Here is a 25,570-nt window from a genome sequence, read left to right as displayed (position 1 = left end):
AAAAATGCATCTCCTCTTTCACATATTGCAGATTCTTAAGAACCAAAAACAGTTCCATCTCCAACGTCCAAATTGACAAAGTACAAACTCTAACATAATTCACGCTGGCAGCTTGCATTGCCCATGTAAATGGCAGATGAACTGAAAATCTCTCAGCAACCATTCTCACTGCATCCATCACCTACTACTTTCCCTGCTGGGATCCATAACCAACCCAATGTAATTATCAGGAAAAGACGTTTCCATAGAGAATGCTGGTCCAGGTGGCATTTAAATGAAGATTAGATGATGATTCTTTTTGTGAGTATTTGGTTTTAAATGTAAGCTTTGTTATTTTGCATATTTTGCTTGCAAATTAAGTTGTTGTCTCACCCTTTTTGACCCAAATTAATGACTTTCAAGTCTGTGCCATATCTGTTTTTGATCCACTTGATTCCCTGAAGTTGAGGATCAATCAAGAGGGGCCATCTCTCACAGTTAGAAAAGATAGTGGCATTTTCCATGGATGTTTTATCACTGGGTAAGCCTTCATTGTTCCAGGCTGCAATTGTTGCATCATCTGAGAGCAAGGCAACAGCATCCAAACCTTCAGTCATTGGAATGGGAACCTAGATTTGGAAATGAATTCATTTAATACATTGTGAACTGTTTCTTGTTTCAAATTCTTATATAGGAAAAACAAACTTAGAACTGCATTATTTATTGCTGCTAAATTTTAAAATAGCAAAAAACAGTTAAAGAAACAATTCAGAGATAACACGGTGTGAAGCTGGATGAACACAGCAGGCCAAGCAGCATCAGAGGAGCAGGAAAGCTTGACGTTTTGGGTCAGGACCTGCTGTGTTCATCCAGCTTCACACTGTGTTATCTCAGATTCTCCAGCATCGGTAGTTCCTACTATTTCTGTTACAAAGAAACAATTCACTTTGAATACTCTACATTAAGCAAAGTTAACACTTTGTACATAAATTTTGCTTTTTTTTTGCATGGGTGATATGTATTTAACATAATTAAAATGGCTTCATTCGATCACAATACACAGAGTCTTATTATTTACTAAGATCCAAAAATTCAAAGCTATCTTTATGGACACACTGTCTGAAGTATGAAAGGGAAAAGATAAGATTGTTTTCAATATCTCACTAATCATGCTTAAGCTTGGCAGAAACGTTGCCTCTTAAACAGTCCTGTGGACAAGTTATAAGAATGCACAGAGCTGACCTCATTTTAATCTCAACATGATTTATTTTCTTCTAAATTTTTGCAACTGTTCATTTTTAGGAAATGATCATTGTTGGCCAGGGCATCATTTACACCTGAATCATTCTGAATTACCCTTGAGAAGGTACAATGAATCACCTTCATGAATGATTACAGTTTTTGTGGAGTAGGTACACCCTGCGAGCTGATAGGGATGGAGTTCCAGGGTACTGACCTAATGAAGTTGAAGGAATTGTCATATAGTTCCTTGTCAGGATGGCGTGTACTTGGAGGGAAACCTACAGGTTGTAATGTTTCCATGCACCTGTTGCTATTGTTTTCCTAGGTGGTCGAATGTCTAGGTTTGAAAGATGCTGTTGAAGGAATCTTGGTGAGTTGCTGCAATACATCTTGAATATAGTACAGGCTACTGCCACAGCGGTCCAGTGCTAGTGGGAGTAAATGTTTAAAGTAGTGGATGAAGCGCTGCTCAAGTAAGCTGCTTTGCCCTGGGTGGTGTTAAAGTCCTTGAGTGTTAGTTGTGCCACACTTATCCAGGCACCAGAAGATTACTCCGTTACATATCTAACTTGTAACTTGTAAATGGTGGCCAGACTAGGAGAAGTCAGGAAAATGAGAGATAATGGGAACTGCAGATGCTGGAGAATCCGAGATAACAAAGTGCGGAGCTGGATGAACACAGCGGGCGAAGACGCTGCTTGGCCCGCTGTGTTCATCCAGCTCCACACTTTGTTACCTCGAAGTCAGGAAATGAGTTGCTTACTCCAAAATTCTCAAGTGCTGACTTGCTCTTGTAGCCACAGTGTTTATCTGGCTGATCCAGTCAAATTTCTGGTCAATGGCCTTCTCTCAGGATGTTGATGAATGATTCAGCAATGGTAATGCTGCTGTTTGTCAAGGGATGATGTTTGTTCTGTGGCACATGTATAGCCTGAATATTCCTAGTCATTTATCATCCCATGTCAGAATGTGGTCTAAGTTTTGCTGTTAGTGGGAACAGACTGTTTAATTAACTGAGGATCACTGAAAGCACTGAAGCCTCTGCAATCATCAATGAAGATTCACATTTCTGGCATTATGATGGAGGAAATATAATTGATAATTCAACTGAAGACAACTGGACTCAGGACACTGCCTTGACGAATTCCTGCAGTAGACTGTGGTGATTGGCTTTCAACAACCAGAACCATACTAGCTATAACTTCAACCAGTAGGCAGCAACCACCACACCACCCCCACACCCTCCCAATTTGAATTCCTTCTGAATTCAATCTTGCTCAGGCTTAGCCAAATAGTATCGACATCAGTCACTCTCACCTCATCTCTATCATTCAGTTCTTTAGTAAATATTGCGGTCAAGACTTTAAAGAGGTCTAATGTCACTTGACCCTGATGGAATCTCGGTGGAAAACAGCTGAGTGAATGTCACGTGATAACACTTGACAATACCCCATCACTTCATTATTGATCGAGGGTAACGGGATAGGGTGTACACGGGCTGGACTGTATTTGTCTTTCCTTCAGTTCATTGGCTACAAAAGAATGGCTTTATAAGACCATAAGACATAGGAGTGGAAGTAAGGCCATTCGGCCCATCAAGTCCATTTAAATCATGGCTGATGGGCATTTCAACTCCACTTCCCTGCACTCTCCCCGTGGCCCTTGATTCCTTGTGAGATCAAGAATTTGTCAATCTCTGCCTCGAAGGCATCTAACGTCCCAGCCTCCACTGCACTCTGTGGCAATGAATTCCACAAGCCCACCACTCTCTGGCTGAAGAAATGTTGTCTCATTTCCGTTTTAAATTTACACCCTCTAATTCTAAGGCTGCGCCCACAGGTCCTAGTCTCCCCGCCTAACAGAAACAACATCCCAGCATCCACTCCTTCTAAGCCATACACTATCTTGTAAGTTTCTATTAGATCTCCCCTCAACCTTCTAAACTCTTTTGAGTACAATCCCAGGATCCTTAGCCGTTCATCATACGTTAAACCTACCATTCCAGGGATCATCCGTGTGAATCTCCACCTAACACGCTCCAGGGCTAGTATGTACTTCCTGAGGTGTGGGGCCCAAAATTGGACACAGTACTCTAAATGGGGCCTAATTAGAGCTTATGACAATGTCAGGCTGTTGCTTGACTTGTCTGTAGGACTGTTCTCCCACTTTTGACTCAAGTCCCGAGATGTTAGTGAGGGAGACATTACAGAGTTGACTGGGCTGGATGTACCTTTGTCACAGCTGATGCTTAAGTTGATGCTAGATGTTCTGTCCTATTTTATTTTCATTTGTCATTTCCTTGGTGATTTGATACAACTGAGTGACTGGTCTGATGTTTAAAGAGTCATATTTCCCTCCACAGATAACATTAGTTAACCAGTTGTGTTTTTACAGCATGGTAGTTTCACCATCAATATGCTTGTGACATACTTATTCTAAATTTATTTAATGAATTAAACTGAAAATACACCAGCAGACGCTCTGTGTTGGATTAAATTTAGGAATCTGGTGCATTAGTCAGGTTTCTTGATTGACAAACCAGGGACGTTACTACTATGCAACCACTCTTATGTTATTCCATCTTGCAGGTCCAACTGCATAGATTACATGCTCCAAAACTGGCATCATCAGTATCGGAAAGGTTGAACCACAAAGCAATTCTTGATTAGTAAGGGGATCAAATATTATGGATGGAAGTCAGGAGAATGGGGTTAAGAAACAGATCTGCCTTGACTGAATGGTAGGGCAAACTTGATGAGCTGAATGGCCTAATTCTGCTCTGATGTCTTATAGTGTTATGACAACAGAATAAAAAGTTTTTGAAAAGAAGCTCAGTCCAATTGCTGAGCTGCCAAGACAGGTGTGGGCTTAAAATGTGAGCCAGGCAACAAAGGCAACAAACTTGAATTTGCAAAGTCAATGCCACTATACTTACATTATTCCTTGAAGCAGCTGACTAATGGCACAGTGGCTCAGTGGTTAGCACTGCTGCCTCACAGCACCGAGGACCTGGGTTTAATTCCACCCTCGGGCGACTGTCTGTGTGGAGTTTGCACATTCCCCCTGTGTCTGCATGGTCCTCCAGGTGCTCCAGTTTCCTCCCACAGTCAAAAGATGTGCAGGTTTGGTGAATTAGCCATGCTAAACTGCCCATAGTGTTCAGGAATGTGTGGATTGGGTAGGTTGGGGGGATTGGGGAATGGGTCTGGGTGGAATGCTCCGAGGTTCGGTGGGAACTTGTGGGGCCAAAGGGCCTGTTTCCACACTGTAGGGAATCTATGATGATCCTATGATTTTATGAAAGCAACATATATGAGAGGTGAAGTTCATTGTGAAATTTCAAAAAAATGAACTGGATTCAAAGCTGCAACAGAGAGGAAGTGAACAGAGATTCTACTGTCAGGTTTCTTATTTAGTTCGATGGAAAGGGTGACTACTGTCTTGGTCAATTATGTTGGTCATCCATAAATATAAACTTTGTATTCTGTTGTGGTGTTCACCTGTATGAAAAGCAGACTGCACACATCTTATTTCATCCATACTTCAGTTGATTTCAGTGGACTTAAGGTTTTAGACATATTTGACTGTCTTACAAATGTTTGCGTAGTTCTGCTTCAAAGCAATGCCAGATGGACAACATTGAGATCACCTGGAGAGACGTGCAGATTGTGGCCTGTGGTGTTGAAACCAATGAGGAAGCTTGCTGGAATTTGCAGGTAGCATCAAGCAGCTTTGTTCACCACAACTGAATCAAAATAATTTACATAAAGTTGCTTTGAAATTGTACTATGCAAATGAAATAACTGCACAGAGGCCAGTATTCCATCACCAAGTAACTCTTTATTTACTTATGGACAGTACACTGACTGCAGCCAGCCAGCTCGGAGTCAGTTGCCTGAACAGAGGAGATTCTAAACCTCCTGGTTATATCGGTCTGCCAGGGCTTTCTCAAGTGTCCCAGGTTAACAATCCCAATCAAGGAGCTTGTAGTCAACAAGATCCAGCTGGTTCCAATCATTATAATTCTTCTCCCCCCACCAACGAAATCCTGGGATGTAGGTCTGGTCTTGTGACATTTTCACCCAAGATCTGGTTCCTCTGACTTAGGCTCTGGCATGGGTGGGGTGTACTGGACTGTAACCTGTCACTCATACTCGGAGCATCTTGGGTGAACTTCCTCCTCTTCTTCTAGTGGTAATGGTATCGAAGCTGTATTCATCTCGGACTCTGAAGTTTCCTCGACACTAGACAGAGGGGGAGAACCTGCAATTTCCAACAGGTCTTCTGGCTGTTCTGAGGAGCCAGGTATGTTTTGCCCCTGCCCCGTCTGTGAGGTAACACTGTATCACCTACCCGAACTTTGTGAGTTACAGGACCTGACCTCACGTCAATCTCGTCCTGTACTCACACAGGGCCATTTCCATGGTTCTGGCACCAAACTTCATCCCCTGAATTAAACTGTTTCTCTCACTTAGAGCAGGCACATATCTGACATTGGCGTTCACCCTCCCCCACCTCCAGGTCTGGGAATATCAGGTCGAACCTAGTGTGGAGTCTTCTTCCCATCAGCAACTCTGCTGGCGGTATCCCTGTTGTTGCATGCACGGTGGTCCTATAATCGAACAGGAACTAGAACAGTTTGGTATAAAGCAACGCTGTAGGCTGCTTCTTTAAGCCTACCTTCATTGTTTGGACAACGCTTCTTACTAGGCCATTGAATGATGGATGGTATGGAACTGTCCTTATGTGTCGAGTGTCATTTGACTTTCGGAAATATTCACATTCCCTGCTGGTAAATGATGTTCCATTGTTTGTGACCAATATTTCTGGGAGGCCACATGTTGTGAGCGATGCTCGCAGCTTCTCAACCCTCATCCCTGAGTTTTCTGAATGAACTTTATGCACGTCCAACCAGCTTGAATGGGCATCCACAATGACAAGGAACATTCAGCCCATGAAAGGACCTGCATAGTCAATGTGCAACTGAGTTCAGGGTTTACCCGGCCATTCCCATGAATGCGGGGGCACTGTCAGTGGCAATTCTTGTCCTTGTTGGCACTCTGGGCACTGACCCACCAACACAGCTGTGTCAGCATCCATCCTTGGGCACCAGACATAGCTTCTTGGTGGCATCTTCAACTTGGAAACCTCTGGATGATCCTGGTGAAATTAAGGCAGTGACCTTTACTTGTGACAATGACCCTTGCTCCCCATAGTAATATATTGTCCTCGATGGTGATCTGGCCTTGTTAGATCCAGAAAGGTCTCAATCCAGGTTGCGATGGCCCTTCTGTTTCCTCTATTACAACTAGCTGTTCTTGTTTCACTAGAAGAGATCTTTTTATGTCCACGGTTGGATATTGTCAGCGATGACTGAAGGATGTCCAGGAAGTTTAAAACCAAAACAGACCGTTCCGGGGAGGCACCACCATTGGTGTATCTGTCAGTAGGAGGTGGGTCAAGACATCTGCATTAGCCACTTGGCTTTCTGGATGGTGTTCTAGCTGTGCTTTTATGCACTGCGAATAATGGCCCAACACTGAATTCTACCAGAAGCTTATGGGCAGCACTGCCTTGTCTTCCTTCTGTAGCCCTAGCAGTGGTTTGTGATCTGCTACTATGACAAATTGCCATCCATTCAGGTACTGTTCAAACTGCCTCACACCAAAGACGACCGCCAAACCTTCCTTCACTATCTAGGGATATTTGCGTTCAGTATCAGCTAAAGTCTGGGAAGTGTATGCTATTGGGCATTCCTCTCCATTGGGCCACCAGTGAGAGAACACAACCGCGATACCATATGCAGAGGTATCACATGTCACCAGTACCTCTCACTTCAGATCATAGTGGGTCAACACCTTAGCTGCTTTCTCACTTCTCTAAAGGATACTTCTTGGCTATGCAACCATTTTAAAGGCCGATGCTTTTTCAATAGCAAATGTAAGGGTGCCAAGATGGAGGCTAGGTTATGAATTTTCCTCAATAATTCACTAACCCAAGGTAAGTCCTAAGCTCCAGTACAGACATGGGAGCTGAGGCTCCTTTGATTGCCCTCACTTTACCTTCCCATGGATGTAAAGCGGTTTTGTCAACTCTGTAACCCAAGTAGTTCATTTGGAGCACCTGGAACACGCATTTTTCCTGTCTAAGGCAAACACCCACCTGGGAGAAACATTTAAGCACTGCATCCAAGTTCTTCAAGTGCTCTTTACTGGTCTTCCCTGTTATTAGCATGATTGTCAGGTAAATGGCAGCCTGAGCTAGCCCTTGTAAAATATTCTCTGTGGTCCACTGGAAAAATCCACAGGCCAAATGGCAGTTTTGTATATTGGTACAAACCCCTATGGGTATTATTTGTAGCATATTTCAAGGACTCATCATCCAGTTACAATTGCAGGCAGGCATGGCTCACGTCCAGTTTCATAAAGGACTGCATCACCCCCCACCCCCGACCAACTTTGCACATGAATCCTCTATGCAAGGGATTCAGTATTTATCCTGCTGTAAGAAACGATTTATCATTTGCTTAAAACCCCCACAAAGGCATACTGAGGCATCAGGCTTCACAATCAGTACAACCAGTGCCGGCCATTCTGCAAAATGCACTGGTTTGATGATTCCTTCACCCTCCAGCCTCCTGATTTCTGCCTCTACTTTTGCCCTTGTGGCAAATGGCACTGGGTCGGCCTTGCAAAGTCATGGAATTGCTTCCTGGTCTACATGTAAGGGGTGGTGATGGCCTAGTGGTATTCTCACTGGACTGTTAATCCAGAGACCCAGATAAAGTTCTGAGGACCCAGGTTCAAATCCTGTCACGGCAGATGCTGGAATTTGAATTCAATGAAATAACTGGAATTAAGAGCCTAATGATGGCCATGAGTCCGTTGTCGACTGTCAGGAAAAACCATCTGGTTTACGAATGTCCTTTAGGGAAAGAAACTGCCGTCCTTCACTGGTCTGGCCTACATGTGACTCCAGACCTACAGCAATGTAGTGGACTCTGAACTGCCATCTGGGCTATTAGGGATGGGCAATAAATGCTGTCTAGCCAGCGACACCCTCATCCCGTTAACGAACAAAAGGATGTAAAGTGGCTTTGGTTCCTCTGATAGTCCCAGACTCTTCCTGAAATTCTCCCGGGTATTTCAGCATGACGTCACTGAGGCAGCTATTTTCTAATCAAAGAATGTTGAGCCAATCCAGGTGAATCTTCCTCAACCAATTCCATCCCAAAAGGCTTGGGCCTATCGAACTGCATCAACTGCTTCTCATAGGAGAGTGGAACCGAAGTCGTACCTTTAATCTGCAACAGTTCCCCAGTGTATGGTCTCAGTATGGCTGAGGTCTTACAAAAACTTAAGGAGTGCTGTCCCAGAATCTAGTTAAAGACAGATCCTGAAACACAGATACAGCTGTGCCAGCGTCAACGTCCACAGGAACCGGGTGATGATTTAACCAAACATCAATTTTAATCAGTTCCAATTTGGATGTTACTTAGCAATTTAATTGCTCTGACCCACATGTACAAGGTCTTTCCAGGGTGTGCACTCTCCCAGATACCAGCCTATGAATTTTCTTTTTCAAGTCAGGTCTTGTAGGATTCCTTTTCTGTCTCAAGTCTGCATATCAGCAGCAACAACAATGGCTTGCTTGTCTCAGATTCTGAAGAACTTTTTCACTGCTTGGCCGAAGCTCAGCTTTGTGGAGTCCTGTTGTGGGCTGGGCCTAGCGTCCCTCTGGTCAAGATATTCCCTGCATGAGACTCTGTGATTGCCCACACTCAAGTGATGCTCCCCAAGCTCAGATGGACAGGTGAGGGAGTCTACTTCCATTGGGATGCTCCCATATTTTACCACATTTTCTAATGACAAAACCAGTGTGGCACTTGATTAAAGTCCAGCTGGGCTTCAACTAGTAGGCACTTCTGCACGGTTACATCATTAATCCCACATACCAAATGGTCTCTCGGCAGCTCATTCAGGGTTAACCCAAAATCACATGCCTCTGCCCGTTGTGTCAACCTCGTCAAAAATCCCAGTATGGATTTCCCTAGTTCTTAATAAAAGCCAAATAAAACTGATAGCGTTTCAGAATTAGAGGTGGTTTGGGGTTATAATATTGCTTAACCAACTCTGTCAATGTTTGGAAGGTTAGTGTCTGGTGCCTCTGAGAAAGTCAAGCCCCTTATAACTGAAAATGCTGAAGGGTCCGCAAGCAGTCAGAAGGATTACTTGTCGCTTCTCATCTGCCCCAATAAAATATTGCATTCCTTCCACGTTCTGGGCCCAGTCTTTGGCAGCAGGAACAAGCAAGTCAAGCCTCCCAAATAAAGGCATGATGCCAGAATCATTTATCCCAACTGCTGCAAACGAATGTTCTTCACACATATTCTGTTTGCTCCCAATGCTCTGATATAACTGCAGAGGTGGGTACCCAATCACCAGGTTATTTACTCATGGCCGGCCGGCCAGCTCAGAGTTGGTCCCCAGAACTGAGGAGATTCTAAATCACCTGGTATATTGGTCAGCCAGGGCTTTCCTGATTGACACAGGTTAATGGCACCAATCAAGGATCTCAGTCAACAAGATCCAGCTGATTCCAATCAATGCAGCAGACAAAGTTTTAGACCTGTATTGATTCACCCTTTCCTTTCTGAAGTCTGAGTCTCGAGGAGAACTGGAGTTGTTGTAAAGTTAGTCACAGACAAAACAATCACAAGTTTCAGGATGCTTGAAGGCTGTGTTAAGACTAAATAAAAACTGAAAGAGCTGTGGATGCCATAAATCAGCAAAAAAAAGTAGATGTTGCTGGAAAAACTCAATAGGTCTAGCAGCATCCGTGGAGAAAAATCAGAGTTAACATTTTGGGTCCAATAACCCTTCCTCAGAACAGTTCTTAGGAAGGGTCACTGTTTTTGTTCCTGTGTAAATACTAAACTGGCAGAACAGCTCTTTCAGGCTGGCTCAAATCAAGTTGCAGACTGAACAAAAACTTAGTTTTAACATTGTAGTGCCAAACAAAATGTTAGAATTGATTGTGTTTTTGTCCTACGTGCAGGTAAACCCGTGTCCTTTTTAAGCAGAACGAAAACAAGTTTACAATTATGCTTCAGTTCCCAGAGATAAGTTATCAGTAGACCAGAATTGTTTCGAACCGTCTATGGCCTTTGTAAAATTAGAACATTTTACTAGATGACATTGATACACTAAAGGTCATCAATATCATTGAGACTATGCTTTTAAACATCTGTGTTAAAAAAAGAGAGTTCAGTTCTGGGCGCCCTATTATAGGAAAGATGTGGATGCTTTGGAGAGGGTTCAGAGGAGGTTTACCAGGATGCTGCCTGGACTGGAGGGCTTATCTTATGAAGAGAGGTTGACTGAGCTCGGTCTCTTTTCATTGGAGAAAAGGAGGAGGAGAGGGGACCTAATTGAGGTATACAAGATAATGAGAGGCATAGATAGAGTTGATAGCCAGAGACTATTTCCCAGGGCAGAAATGGCTAGCACGAGGGGTCATAGTTTTAAGCTGGTTGGTGGAAAGTATAGAGGGGATGTCAGAGGCAGGTTCTTTACGCAGAGAGTTGTGAGAGCATGGAATGCATTGCCAGCAGCAGTTGTGGAAGCAAGGTCATTGGGGTCATTTAAGAGACTGCTGGACATGTATATGGTCACAGAAATTTGAGGGTGCATACATGAGGATCAATGGTCGGCACAACATTGTGGGCTGAAGGGCCTGTTCTGTGCTGTACTGTTCTATGTTCTAAGTTCCAAGAACTGTTGCATGAAAATACATTTTACTACTAGCAACTGAAGTATATACCTTTTGACTTCTTAGGTAAGGCATCCACAAGTTTTGAACAAGCTCATATCGATACTTCTTTGAGAAAGGACCAGCGTAAGAAATGAAAGCTGCCATCAAAAGAACATCTCCACAGAGAGTTTTCTCCTGTTCGCAATACTGTGTGACAGACTGAGCCCAGCGTACGTTCTCTGACTGATGTAGGAAAACAAGAAATTAACATTAATAAATATGAAAAACAATACTGAATGGAAAGATATATTCAATTCCTTTTCATGAAAATGACATTAAGCAGCATACACCAAATGAACAATAACATGACAAATGTTGCCTATTACATCACAATACTTTGTTTTTAATAAAATGCTAAAGTTTTATTGAACAGTGGAAAATGTATGTCAGATGGAGGTATTTAAGGTGAGACAGTATTTAAAGAATTTTGTTTTGTTGAACGGTTAGCACTGTTTTGGGATGAACAGTACACTGTAAAATAGTACAATTTTGCACAGGAGCTTTTACAGCTTACCTCCAAACCTTTCACTAATCTGTTAGCTAGTTCAATTGTCTTATTGGTTCTTTTCACTTGATCCCGACAACGGATTTTTTCAGATGTGGCCTTTTCAAAGGCTTCTGTTAATCCAGTCAAGCACGTGTCTAGTTCCTTTCAGTAATGAAAAATAATTGTAAGGAAAACAAAATCTCTAGCTCAGTGCTCCATTACAATATTTCTTCATACCATATGATCAAAGACTAAAATAAACTTCTGGGTCTCTTCTTCTAAGTCTTCACCTGGTGGAAAAATTATCGCAACTTCATCTTCCAGGCTTTCACTTAAAATTAACAATCAGTTACATCATCAGGATATAATACGCACGTGCAAAGATGGACCAAAACTGGGTGGGTACCTTTCCTACTTGTTGAATAGAACAGGTCAAAATTCAAACAATGGGATCCTGGCAATTGCTTGCAAGCATTCATCTTAAAAATTCACCATATTGTCCTATGGCAGCATGTTTATTATGGTTTTAATTGTAGAACTTAAATATTTTGCAAATGAAATGCCCCGGTATAAAAATCTTAGTTATTTTCCCCTGAATTGTGTCACAATTATCAATTCGTAGTAGTGTACTTGCTGTGTTTGGAAAGTAACATTTATTATTATTTAAACATTCCTTGAATAATTAATACATTTAGAGATCCAGTGGTGATTATATATAGCACGTTATAATAACTTGGTCACTTAAGTCACTGATTGATCAAGGCAGCCAACATGTCTGTTGATCAACAGTATATACACTTATGACGTGCAACTCTAAAAGGAGAAAGTTGCATATTTTCCCAAGCAAACAATAAGTAAATCATGCCCATAAGAGAAAGGAAATGATTAAAAGAAGAAATTTAACTACACACTTATTGAAGGCAAGATTGCACAGAAGAATACTTGAAACGAGAAATTATATTACAAAAAAAGGCACAATGAATTGTACTTGAATTTCTGTGACAGTTTTAAGATGAAATAACGATGTCAAATCAGTACCTGAGGATAAGCAACACCAAAGGACAAATATAATGGTGATGAGTACTACTCATTGAATTACATTCCTGAGTGGGGTTGAAGATATACAAAAACATGTCGAAAAGGGGCAGAAGTTGGCCATTCAGCCGCTCATGTCATGTCTACTCTGCAATTCAATAAGATCTCTTTAACTCTACACTTTCAACTATCACCATAACCCTAACTCCCCTGTCCATCAAAAATCTGGCTAATTCAGCCTTGAATTTATTCAATGAAGCAGACTTCAATGCTCTCTGGGGAACCGAATTCCAAACACCAATATTTTCTGAGAAGTAGTTCCTCCTCACATCTGTAATTAATGGAACACCCTTGTACAGACAATTAAATAATAAACAAAAATTGCCAGTGCTGGAAACCTAAAATGAAAATGGAGAATACTGGAAATATTCAGCATGTGAGGAAACACTTGTGGGCATAAAAACAGTTATTCTCTTCGGTAAATTATCTGCTCTGAGTAAATCATGTACAACATTTAAAGGAAAATTTTCAAATAGACTTTAAAAATGCATTACCATGCCAACTTGGAAGCTATTAAATTTTATACACAATTTACTCATAGGATTTTATTTAAATCAAATAGGATGCTGAGATCAGAAACATTTTGCAATGCATCAAATACACATTAAATGTTATCCTGTAACATAAAATAAAGATAATGTAAATTATGATTTTAATATAAATAATACATTCATTTGCTATTTCATATGAACAAAGAATATGCTGTCAAGTCTGCTGTTTTTGAGTATTATAAATTATTCCTAATGTAGAAAAGCATATGCACTTTTTCTTTACGCATTAATATGAGTAGTCTGAGACTAAATGCAGATGCATATTGTGATGTTTGCAGATAATTTCAAAGTAGCTACATTTTCTCTCTGAATTTCTTTGTACTTGAAGTGCTGCCCTTTTCAAAACAAGTGAAAGTTCAATCAAGTTTTGGTGCCATGATGATCAAACAGTGTCACATCACTATGGCAATGTCTGCCAGGGCCACAAATGCAGATCAGCTTTAATTGTACTAGGCCTTATTGCTGGTGCATGTCAATCAGAACCTATGAATTGAAGAAAATTTGCTCTGTTCATTCTGTTAAATGATGTATCCAATTAAACCTGTTAGAATTCATGATCTTCAGTCAAGGTTAAATGAAAGTAGTTACTCCTGTCAGCTATGTGATTAAATGCTGCCTACATCAGGCACATTTATGTGCGAAATTAAAATTTTGTCTAAAGCATGAATCTTTATGCATGCCAGTTAATTATCTTGCAGTCCTTCTACACATTAAATGCCCAGTACATTTGTTCTTAATCATCAGGTGCAATTTAAAACACTCTTCATACCCAGCATTTAACTAGATTCCTCCATTTTAATGAATTCCGTTCTAACTGAAAATTTTACTCTTTTCATGGTTTGTCTGTTGCTACAGATTATCGCCATTCAAAGGTGTAGTAACTGTACACTCATAAAAACTAAAAAAAAATTAATGTTTGAGAACTATTTAACAGGAATCTTGTTCGATACAACTTATATAACGATCTATGATCTGTTGTATGATGGCATGGCGCCTTGCATTTTTAGACGTTCATTTTATGATGTGCATGGTACTAAGAGTCCATGCAGTCCTTTGAATATCACATCACAAATGTAGTTACAACCATAAAATTCACTATGTTATTAGCAGTTTGTTCAATGGGCTTTTTTTTCCCAGAAGAAGTCAAGCTAAATTTTGTTTATTTTTCAGCATCTAAATAATCAAAAAATGACACAGGATGATAAAGGGCACAGGTTAGCAACAAAAAGTCTTAGTTATTATCATAACTAAGATGATAAGCCAATCTGAGTTACTGGTGTATCCGTGTTTTTTTTAAAGTGAGATTTGTAGCTATTTGGATGGAAAAGATTTAAATACTTAACAGAATATTCTTTCCAGAAGTACTTCATTGTATGTTTACTTTTCAAATGAATCAATTTAGCCATCCCCCAAAATCAGCGTGGACTCCAAAAACAAGGAGGCTGTACCTTTGCAATTCAAGATATTCAACAACTTCACCATCAATGCAAGCTCTTGAATGTACTTCAGGGTGGAAAGATACCACTGAAATATCTCCCTCTTTCCCTCAATCAAACTAAGATGGGCAATCTCATACCCTATTCTGAATGTGACAGTAGTGCAAAATTGCAATCACCCATTACAAGATATAATGTCCTTCTAGCACTGCACTTATTGAGGAAGATTTTCAGTGTAATTTCACAGGAAGGGAGTGATAAGTGTAATAGGCAGAGAGAGGTGCAAGCTTTTAAATTCGGACAGGATCATGGTAGTCTTTGGAATCCAACTCTGTGCAGAGACTGGCTACAATTGTGAAGTTTTCCTTCCCTGTTCCCCCTAGACAATATCTCCAGGAAAGACATGAATCCAGTCAGAAGTCTGTCTCAAACTGGAAACTATCTTGAATCAGGAAGTTCGATCAGGATTATTGTCAAGTCACTAGTGTCTGTGCAATATCCACTCTGCCAAACCTGCTGAGAGATTCTGTCAAAGTAGAAAATCTTGTACTGTATTTAACCTGGGGTTAGAGCAAATACAGACTTGTACAACTAGAATTTTAAAAATGTGATTTTAAAGCCGCAGCCCACACTCTATGAAGGTGCAAGAAACACAAAAGAACATTAAAACTTTGCAAAATTAGAGGTACCTTTAATTACCAATCTTAACATTATATCACAAAATGAAATATCTAAATGCAATTCTCAATAGGAAAGTTACCCAATGTGTTCTAGATTTTTATTAAAGCGCTTCTATTACTTTTAACTTGTGTAGCCTCTTCTAAGTTCTCTTTCTTTCTTGGATTGCAAGTGTGCTCCCTGGTCACTAAATGGCTTGTTTGTCAAAGAATTCCTTCATGATAATAAAATGTGAGGCTGGATGAACACAGCAGGCCAAGCAGCATCTCAGGAGCACAAAAGCTGACGCTTCGGGCCTAGACTCATGCTTCACTGCACCAGGAACCCAGGTTCGATTCCAGCCTTGTGTGACTGTGTGGAATTTGCACATTCCTCCCCCTGTTGGCATGGTGTACTAGGTGCTCTGGTTCCCTCTCTCAGTCTAAAGATGTGTGGGTTAAGTCTATTGGCAGTGCTAAATTGTCCACAGTGCCCAGGGATGTGCAGGCTAGGTGGAAGAGCCATGGTAAATGCATTATTACAGGGATAGAGTAGGGAGCTGGATTTGGTTGGGATGCTCTTCAGAAGGACAGTGTGGACTCAAAGGACTGAATTGAAGGGATTCTATTGCAGGGGTGCATGGTGGATTAGTGATTAGCACTGCTGTCTCACAGCGCCAGAGACCTGGTTTTGATCCCAGCCTCGGGCAACTGTCTGTGTGGAGTTTGCACATTCTCCCCATGTCTGCGTGGGTTTCCTCCGGGTGCTCTGGTTTCCTCCCTAAGTCCAAAGATGTGAGGTTAGATGAATTGGCAATACTAAATTGTCCATTGTGTGTAGGGTAGGTAGGAAATGCAGAGATAGGGTAGAGGATGAGTCTGAGTGGGATGCTCTTCCAAAGTTCTGTGTGGATTTGTTGGGCTGAATGGCCTGCTTCCACACTGTAGGGATTCTATGGCCTATCATTTTATTATGCATCCACAATTCAGGGTTGGGATCCAGAAATGCAAACAATGTCAGGTTCATGACCCCAGAACAAATTCTATTCCTTAGTCACAGCAAATTGTGGGGCTTGAAGAAGTTGATTTTCATTTTCAAATCTCCACATACCAACATATCCACAGCAGAGAAGGGGCATAATGATCCTCAAATGGAAAGAGCTCCAAATATTACCCCAAGCTAACACATAGTGCTATTCTATAATAAGATGTAGAGCTGGATGAACACAGCAGGCCAAGCAGCATCTTAGGAGCAGGGAAGCTGACGTTTCGGGCCTAGACCCTTCATTAAGGAGTTTCCTACTCCTAAAATGCTGCTTGGCCTGCTGTGTTCATCTAGCTCTACACCTTGTTACCTCGGATTCTCCAGCATCTGCAGTTCCTATTATCTCTGATGCCATTCTATAATTATCAATTTAAATTAGTGAAGTTTACCTGTTATACATTGTAACTCACTAAAAAAATACTTGTTTACTTTTACTGTGCAACCATTCATCAAAAAAAGACAGATTTATGTATTTAATGTTTTTCTTGTTTAAAATACTTTCAGGGATATAGATGTCACTGGCAAGGTCAGCATTTGTTCCTCTCCCTGATTTCTCATCCAAGTGGCAGGTAAACCAGTTTAGAGGTCAGTTATGAATCAACCACATTATTAGGGCCAAAAGTCACATGTAGGTCAGACTAAGTACGGAGGGCAGATTTCTTTCCCTAATGGCTATCAGGGAACCAGGTGGATTTTTGCAACAGTTGGTGATACAGCCATTATGGAGACCAGGGGCTGCAAAGTGCATGCCCCCACCAGCTGTGTTTTTGGTGAAAGTGGCATGTAATGTAGGCTGGGCGGCTGGTCCTCTACTTCCCCACCCATCCCAATGGGATGAATGGGTGTCAAAATCTACAACTAGTCACCACATGTAAATAAATAAATAAAGGGCAGTTGTACTTGTTAAAAATTGGCCACCAGAACTCTGGTGACACCGAGACTGCAGGACTGATGACGAATTGGCCAGAGGCTGTACAGGGTGCACTTCCTCTCATTGAGGGGGCAGTCTCACTACAACATTGCTACAACATTAATATTTTGCACAGACTAGAAAAGAGGGGGAGTAATAGTGGGACTAATTAAAGTGCTCTTACGGTGTGCTGGCTCAGACATAATTGACCAAATGGGCTTTCTTTTCTGTAACCTCTTCTATGATTCAGTGATAATAAATTTAGTGACATCTAATGCAAGTTTGGGGGAGGTGGGTGCGATGTGTGAATTGATGCCCAAAGCACCTTAAATTGCCCCTGAAAATTGAACCATGTGGAGGAGCAAAGAAAGGTCACATCGGCCACCCCCCCCATACAATGAAATGGGATTGGTGAGGACCTTCTCCACTGGTCCAGTTTCCACTTCTCCTACACTCACTGCACAAGCTCAAGCAATCATCAGATTCTTCACACCTGCTCTCACTGCTCAAGAGGCAGAGCCTGTGACTGGAGGAACAGAAAGGGTGGAGGGAGCGAATAGCTGATCTGTTGAGATAATGGGTTACTTAGGCCAGTTCCGATCACTCACTTAGCAGATTTTCAAGAGGCTAAAATGACAGCAATTCAATTCAGCAAGTACTCAATGCCCACAAGGTCTGGAACTGTGTGTCAACTGGGGAGAGGGCAGGGCCAGAGACTCAGGGGTGGGGTGTGGTATGGTATGGTGGAGTGGGGTGGAGGAGCAGGGCCCAAGGTTTGGGATGGGAATATGAGCACAGCCTGAATGTCAGAGGTGGATCGAGAAGAGGGAGCATTGCTCTTGATAAGAGACATGTGAAGTTTTCAAAGGGGTAGTGTTCAGCGCAGCTGGGAATTTGTGGCATTCACAATGTTGCTGTCATATTTAAAATTTGGTTGCACATCACTTTAGATGCCACAAGCTAGGAATTGCCTTTTGTCTGAGGAAGGATCACAGGACCCGCGAAGTTAACTCTATTTTTTTTCTTCACAGATGCTGCCAGACCTGCTGAGCTTTTCCAGCAACTTCTGATTTTATTGCCTTTGACATGATCGTCCTGTACCATTATCTTCGAAGACAGGACGTCTCATGCTCCTGTATCACCACTAATTGCTATTTGCATCCACATGTTAAATGCTCAGTCTCAGTCACCCTGTGTCTCAGTGCAGGAAAATATTGCCCACCCCACAAACTGTTGTCTCCACATCAACCTGAATAACATACCTGCAATCACTTGACTTGTAGGATTGAACATGGTCAAGCCCCTGGCCTGGAATCAGATAAGTCCCTTGACTATCTGTGGCAGTAATCTCTGACCGACTATAGTGCAGCTTGACCCCATGAGCTCCCATTTGCCTTTCACATGCAACTCTGTGATTGAATCGTAAGCAGTCTGTTAGACTGTTTAATGCTCTGAGCCATGACAAGCTACTGCCTCTTTCTATGTACTAATAGGTAATGTAAGTAACAGAGGTTGGCAGCCTCCAAGAAAGCGCAAAGTGAGTGAGTGTCAATAAATGAAGCTAAAAGCCTGAAGATGTATCCATGTAAATATGGGAAATGTATAGGCCTGCAAAATGACCTGGAAGAAGCATGCAAACTGTAGGTGTCCCTGGGCTCTGAAGTGAAGTCCTGAAGTGGTGTGTAGGCTTTGGAGAGCAGGCAAGGTGATATGGTGAGGCTGGCGGTTTGCCATTGCTGACTTGCATAAAGGGTGGAGCAGAAGCATAAGACTACAAGAGACAGGAGCAAATTAGGCCATTCGGCTTACAGGTCCAAACGCCTTTGGATTGGGGCTGATAGGTTTCTCAACCCCTTTCCTCTGCCTTCTCCCCTTCACCCTTTATCTTCTTACCAACCATGAACCAATCTCTGTCTTAAATGCATTCAATGGCTTGACCTCCACAGCTTGCTGTGACACTGAGTTCTACAGATTGCCCACTCTCTAACTGAAGAACTTCCTCTCATCTCAGTTCTAAAGGGTCATCTCTTCACTCTGAGGCTGTGCCCTCAGGTCCTAGTCTCTCCTACTAGTGCAAATATTTTCTGCACATTCACTCTATTCAGGCATTACAGTTTCCGTAAGTTTCAATGAGATCCCCCTGCATCTCCATTAAGAATAGACTCAGAATCCTCAGCCAATCTTCATATGACAAGCCCTTCATCACTGAGATTCTTCTTGTAAACCTGCTCCAGACGCCCTCCAACACCAGCGCATCCCGCCTTAGATATGGAGCCCAAAACTGCTCATAAAATTCCGAGTGCAGTCTCACCACAGCCTTATACAGCCTCAGCCGTACATTTCTGCTACTGTATTCTAATACCCTTGAAATTAATGCTAACATTGTATTTGCCTTTCTAACTGCCATCTGAACATGCAAGTTAACCCTTACGAAAATCCTGAATGAGGACTCCCAAGTCCCTTTGCACTTCAGATTTCCAAAGCCTTTCCCCATTTAGAAAATAGTCTACCCCTCTAATCTTCCAACCAAAGGGTGTAATCTCACACTTTCCCACATTGTATTCCATTTGTCACTTCTATGCCCACTGCCCTTGCCTGTCCAAGTCCTTCTGCAACCTTCCCACTCCCTCAACACTATTTATCACTCACCTTTGTGTCATCTGCAAACTTCGCAACAATACCCTCTGTTCCTTTATCTGGGTCACTAATGTATAATGTGAACCGTGCCCATGAAGCATGCAGGAACATTATGGTGAAGGCAGAGCTGAAAGAAGCAGCAGCAAGTGGCGAGCTGCTGCCACCAGGTAATTGCTCAGACTGTTATTTTGGGTCTTGGTGCCATCTAGTTTCTTGGGGAAGGGGAGAATTGGAGGCTACATTGAAATGAGATGACTTGGGCTATTAATGAAATGCATATGCATGGGAATAAGTTTGTCCCTCTCAGCGAGATTTTCAGCTTGACACTTAAACCTGAAGACGTAAATCGAATCTTTTTCACACAATACTGACAATCTAGTTTTCTTGCATTTTTGCCATTTTTCACACATTTTGTGACATTGCTCATGCCATTCCTGGGGAACAGTAACTTTTACCTAGAATCTGGAAAATATATTTATCATTCATGAACAAAAACATCTTACTGATAGATTGCCAGCTAAAATATTGAATAATGCAAATGTATATGATATTTGGCATTTCTGCCATCCTATCTTTCTAGAAAAGAAAATACTAAAAGATATGCAACACAAATACAAAAGGTAATGTTGCTACATGGCTGTATCATCTGATAAAACAAACGAGTGAGAATGAGAAAGGGGGCCTTTAAAATAGAAAATGAGCCCTTAAAAATCAAAATTTACACCTTGAGATCATCTCACAAAGATCCCTCAAAGGAAATGCTGAACCGTGATAGCTAGATAAATCTAAACAAGTTTGATAATCATAATACAATTTTCCTTTTTATTTTCCTGAAGCAGTAGTGACATATTTTCAGCTGTGAAGTATGTACTTTTTTCTAGTGCATACTATCGATAATTGTTTACAACAATTTCTAATGTTGAAGCATGCACAAAAATTAATTACTTCAAAAATGAATTTCTAAAATATTCACACTAATTTGAGAACAAATCAATTGAAAACAAATCATGCTTTCAACAGTGAATTTCTATCTAATGCAGCATCTAAGAGAGTTAACAAGGGACAATTTACCAGGATCTGGATTTCACAGCAGTCAGTGTTGGTCTAGCTGCAGCAATATCATCGGAGTCACTGCTGCATAAGACTTGGTAGCTAACTTAACCTATGGCCTTGCCATTATATATTGACATGGGAATATGAAACAATAAGGATTAAGGAACAAGTATCAGAGTTTACTTATATTCTTACTGTAATGAGTTTTGCTCACTGCAACCATTAAAATATAGATGTGTTCTACCATTTTGAAATCACAATAATTCAAGTAAAAATTGACAATGCATAGTACATTCTTTCAATAAGAGTATTTTTTAAAAATAAAAGCAAAATAAATCTCACAGGAAGATAATTACAAACATAGTACTTACTGCAAGCTTTTTTCTAATGGTCTCAAGCTTCTCTGCAGCGGCAGCTAAATCAGAATTGGCTTGCACAAGTGCTTTACGTTTGTGTTCCACTTCACAACTAACCTGGCAATATACACAGTAAGCATATTTCGCATTAATGTTGTTCAATTTATTTGTAATAGTATGATTTAATCAAAATAATGTGAAATATATACAGTTTGCAAGCCAATAAGAAATGCATTACAAGGAAGTACAGTGTATACGAATACAGTACATATATTTTACTGTTTCTTCTTCATTAATCCTTATTCTTTGTTTACATGTTATCTTGTGCTGTTCAATTATGTGATGCTTTGCCACACCAACTGTATCACAGATACCATGTTTTGACTCTGTCCATGTGGAGTCAGGTTCTTCTCCCTACTCCTTATCTCAAGCTTCGCTTTTACCTTTGCGAAGAGCAGTTACATCCGACTGAGAGTAAACCCAGATATTGAGTGTGGCTTTTTTCCTTTAGCATGCTTGTCTGTTGCTATTTTGTAACTGTTATACCGCTAACATTTTTGTGACCTCCTTTCAATTTAGTTATGCATACAGACAATATTTTTGGGAGTCAGAGTCAGGAAATAAAAATCAATAAATTAATTCAAGAAGGTGGTTGACAGCACCAAGATTCCATCATTAAATTTCTGCATCGATCAGATGATTAAATGGTTAAAAACAATAAACTCAGCTCAAGAAACAGATATTAATGAATTATACACTTCTCTTTTCATTATGTTTTTTAAACATGTGCAAGAAATACAACATTATGTTCTGGTGCATGACTGATCACAAATGCCGGACTTCTGAAATGCTGTTACAAACTAGCCTGGTAGAAAACACTCAAACTGCAAGAAAACATTAAACAAGGTTAATACTTACATAGATCTTTTGGAAATGACACCGTGATAGGCATGCAGATAGAAGAAAAAGTAACAAAAAAAATGTTGAAAATACATCGCAACAAACAATGAAAAATTATTCTGTGAAGAAACCATTAATTATGCTGTGGAAAGATGAATTAGCCACTCATCGTTTAATGAGAATGTACATTTTGTGTAAGTTTTAAGTCCATCTATGATAGATGTACTACTGCTGGTGAAATATATCAGGATAACATTGAAGACAGCAGTGAAATGTTCAGTTGACGTATGTTCTCTTGCATAGCATTCAGTCATCCCTAAAACAAGTACTTTTGATTCACTGAAAAGATATTTCAAATATGACTGTAATACACTTAAGGGCTATATAGATAATGAGTGATATACCTTCTGCTGGTCCACACAGTTTATCAGCAAAATATTTATAATTCAATAGTTTATTACATCACATCTACCCTCAAGTTTTGTTGCAACTACTTAAAGTTGTCAAATGTTAAGGGAAATGGGATCTAAACAGATCTTTATTAACATACTACAAAAATCTATTGGAGTAACTTTTACATGACTTCAAAACTAAAATTAGCAGGTTCACTTAATACTGAAAAAGTTTGAACCAAATGTTGATGATTTACACATAAATTAAACTGACATCTGTATTTATTTCAAATTTAATTGGCATTATTTGAACTGTTACAGGATACCATCCTGCAACTGGTTGTTTCAAACAACTTCTTGAAAGGCATTTCTGGGATGAATTTAATGGTTCAAAGTGAAAGTTAATAGTATTGGAAATGGAACATATTTTATCACCCTGTTGCTGTATCAAGCGTTTCCATCTCATATAGATTACAGAGATAAAGGCTACAAAATGGGTTCACATAACGGCACAGGTGATGATGCAATAGAAATTCTCAACTGAAAAATTAAGTCAGCCAGTTGCTGCCAGCCTCAGGTGGTTGTGCATGCATGGAAACTATGCAGAGGAGAAGACAGTGAATGCTAAACAGCTTCTGTTCACTGATGATTGCACAATATTCATTACTAGTTATGACTCCTCAGATAAAGTAACATTTCCATATACGACAAAATTCGAAAAACACACAGCCTTGGACTAGTAAGTGGCAAGTAACATATGCAACACACAAGTGCCAGGCAATGACTAACTCCAGTAAATGAGAATTTGACGATCGCCCTTTGATGTTCAATAGCATTCCCATCATTGAACTCCACACTGTCAACAACCTGGAAATGACCACAGACCAGAAACTGAACCGGACTAGCTGCATATACACTGCGGCTACAACGGCATGTCAGAGGCTGGGCATTCTACAACAAGTGACTCATTTCCTGTGTCTCCAAAATATACCCAGCAATAAGGAGGCCCAAGTCAAAAATGTGAGGGAATACTCCCTACTTATGCACTCCCTGTATTGTGCTGTAATGTTCTATATTCTATATTCTATTATGAGTGCAGTTGCAATAACACTCAAGAACTTTGACACTTCCCAGAACAAAGTAACCTGTTTAACTGGCACTATGATGCATAGTGGCAGCAGTATGCGCTATTTACAAAGCGCAGTGCATTATCTCACCAAGGCTTGGTCGACAGCATTTTCCAAACCTGCAACCTCTGCCAGCTTGGAGGAGAAGGGCAGATGCAGGGGAACACCACAGTCAACGTTTGAAAATTCCTCTCAAATTCATACACCATCCCTTTAGAGCAAAATCAAGATTCCTTCACTCTATCTGAGTCAGAATACTGGGACTCCCTTTCTAACTGCACTGTAGGTGTCCCTATACCCCAAGCACTGCAACAGCTCAAGAAAGCAGCTCACTACCATCATCCTAAGGATAATTTGGAATGGGAATAAATACTGATTTAGCCAGGAACACACACAATGCATGAATAAATAAGAGAAAAACTCTGTCATGGTAGAACAATCTGCTGTTGTGGAACGCACAGTCCAGTTGACACCCTCTCAATTACTACCAACTGTTCAGTTGTACAAGGTACCACCCCTGCTCGTTCTATTTAAAGGGGTAGCCAAACAACTTGTGGTGATTTTAACTTAATTTTGCTGGTACAGATTTAGCAGATGTATGGTGTTATGTTACTGGAAGAACAAACATTGAATTTTCAAGGGAATGTTACTAGATTCTGGCTACGTGGTCATAAGAGTTGTTTGGCCTGGTAGGAGAAAGTCTGCTTCAGTAATGAGGCAGGAATTAAGACATACATTGGGTTTAAGCTATTGGGCTCAAGTGAGTCTCTAGATAGCTACAAAAATTGTAGGAACACACTTAAGAGGGAAATCAGAAGAGTAAAAAGAGGGTATGAGATGGATCTGGCAGATAAAGTTAAAGATAGTCTGACAGGATCGACAGCTGTACTAAAAGGGTGCCAAGGAAGAGAATGGATCCCCTTAAAGTTCAACATAGCTCCCTGTGCGTGGAGTCAGAGGAGATGGGGTAGATTTTTGATGAATATTTCTCCTCAGTGTTTACTAAGGAGAGAATCATGGATGGTAAGGAAATAAGGGAAACCAGCGGGGATGTTTCGGACCACACACACATTACCAGAGAGGAGGTGCTTGCAGCCTTAAAGCAAGAAAAAGTTGTTCAAGTCGTAAAGCAGGAAAAAGTTTCTCAACTGGAGGCCATGTTCATCCAAGGTCCATGCAGTACATGCCCTACTTCTACCTCTGCAAGGAGGAGTGTGAAGGTGCCTGTGTTTAAGCAAGGAGGGATTCACTGAACTGTGCTATCTCCGATAGTCAGCAGTTCAAGATGGTAACAAAGTGTGAAGCTGGATGAACACAACAGGCCAAGCAGCATCTTAGGAGCACAAAAGCTGATGTTTCGGGCCTAGACCCTTCATCAGAGAGGGGGATGGGGAGAGGCTTCTGAAATAAATAGGGAGAGAGGGGGAGGCGGACCGAAGGTGGATAGAGGCGTGGAGGCGAAGGTGGCGGAAAAACTGCTCTATGTTCAAACGTGACTGGTATTCACTGATGTGTGGGCTGTGGTACCTGGTTTGCTCCAGGACATGGTCGAGCAGTTTCACTACTACAGGGATGGGTAATAAATGCTAGCTCAACTAGCAACACCCGCATCCCAACGGTGAATTTAAAAAAAAACTCACCAGCGTGTGTCCAAGTTTATTGTGGTTTGTTCATCCTACACAACCCACCACAGTGTGGAACAGTCTTATCACCAAACATTAAAAAATGAACTTGGGCAAAGGAGTGCAAGGGGCAGGGAGGGGGAGGGGTGTTTGCCAGGTAGGACATATTTTGGCCCTTCCACTCCTAATACTACATGAGTGTATATTCAGACATCACATTGCAAGATGTCAGCCCAACATTACAATTGCTCCACAACTCTGCAACTTTT

At 41.1% G+C, this 25,570-nt stretch overlaps 1 protein-coding gene across 1 annotated transcript in view; it reads right to left on the bottom strand.

The window, feature by feature from the left end:
* Nucleotides 1-25,570, bottom strand: part of dnah9l (dynein, axonemal, heavy polypeptide 9 like) — a 353,637-nt gene that overhangs the window by 71,350 nt on the left and 256,717 nt on the right. The window contains 4 exon segments of the mRNA XM_059647649.1: nucleotides 373-608; nucleotides 11,044-11,217; nucleotides 11,549-11,683; nucleotides 21,276-21,377. Of these exon segments, the coding sequence (XP_059503632.1) occupies nucleotides 373-608; nucleotides 11,044-11,217; nucleotides 11,549-11,683; nucleotides 21,276-21,377 (647 nt within the window).

This window comes from Stegostoma tigrinum, chromosome 7, assembly GCF_030684315.1.
Source record: "Stegostoma tigrinum isolate sSteTig4 chromosome 7, sSteTig4.hap1, whole genome shotgun sequence".
Lineage (NCBI taxonomy): Eukaryota > Metazoa > Chordata > Chondrichthyes > Orectolobiformes > Stegostomatidae > Stegostoma > Stegostoma tigrinum.
This window is presented reverse-complemented; position numbering and strand designations above follow the sequence as displayed.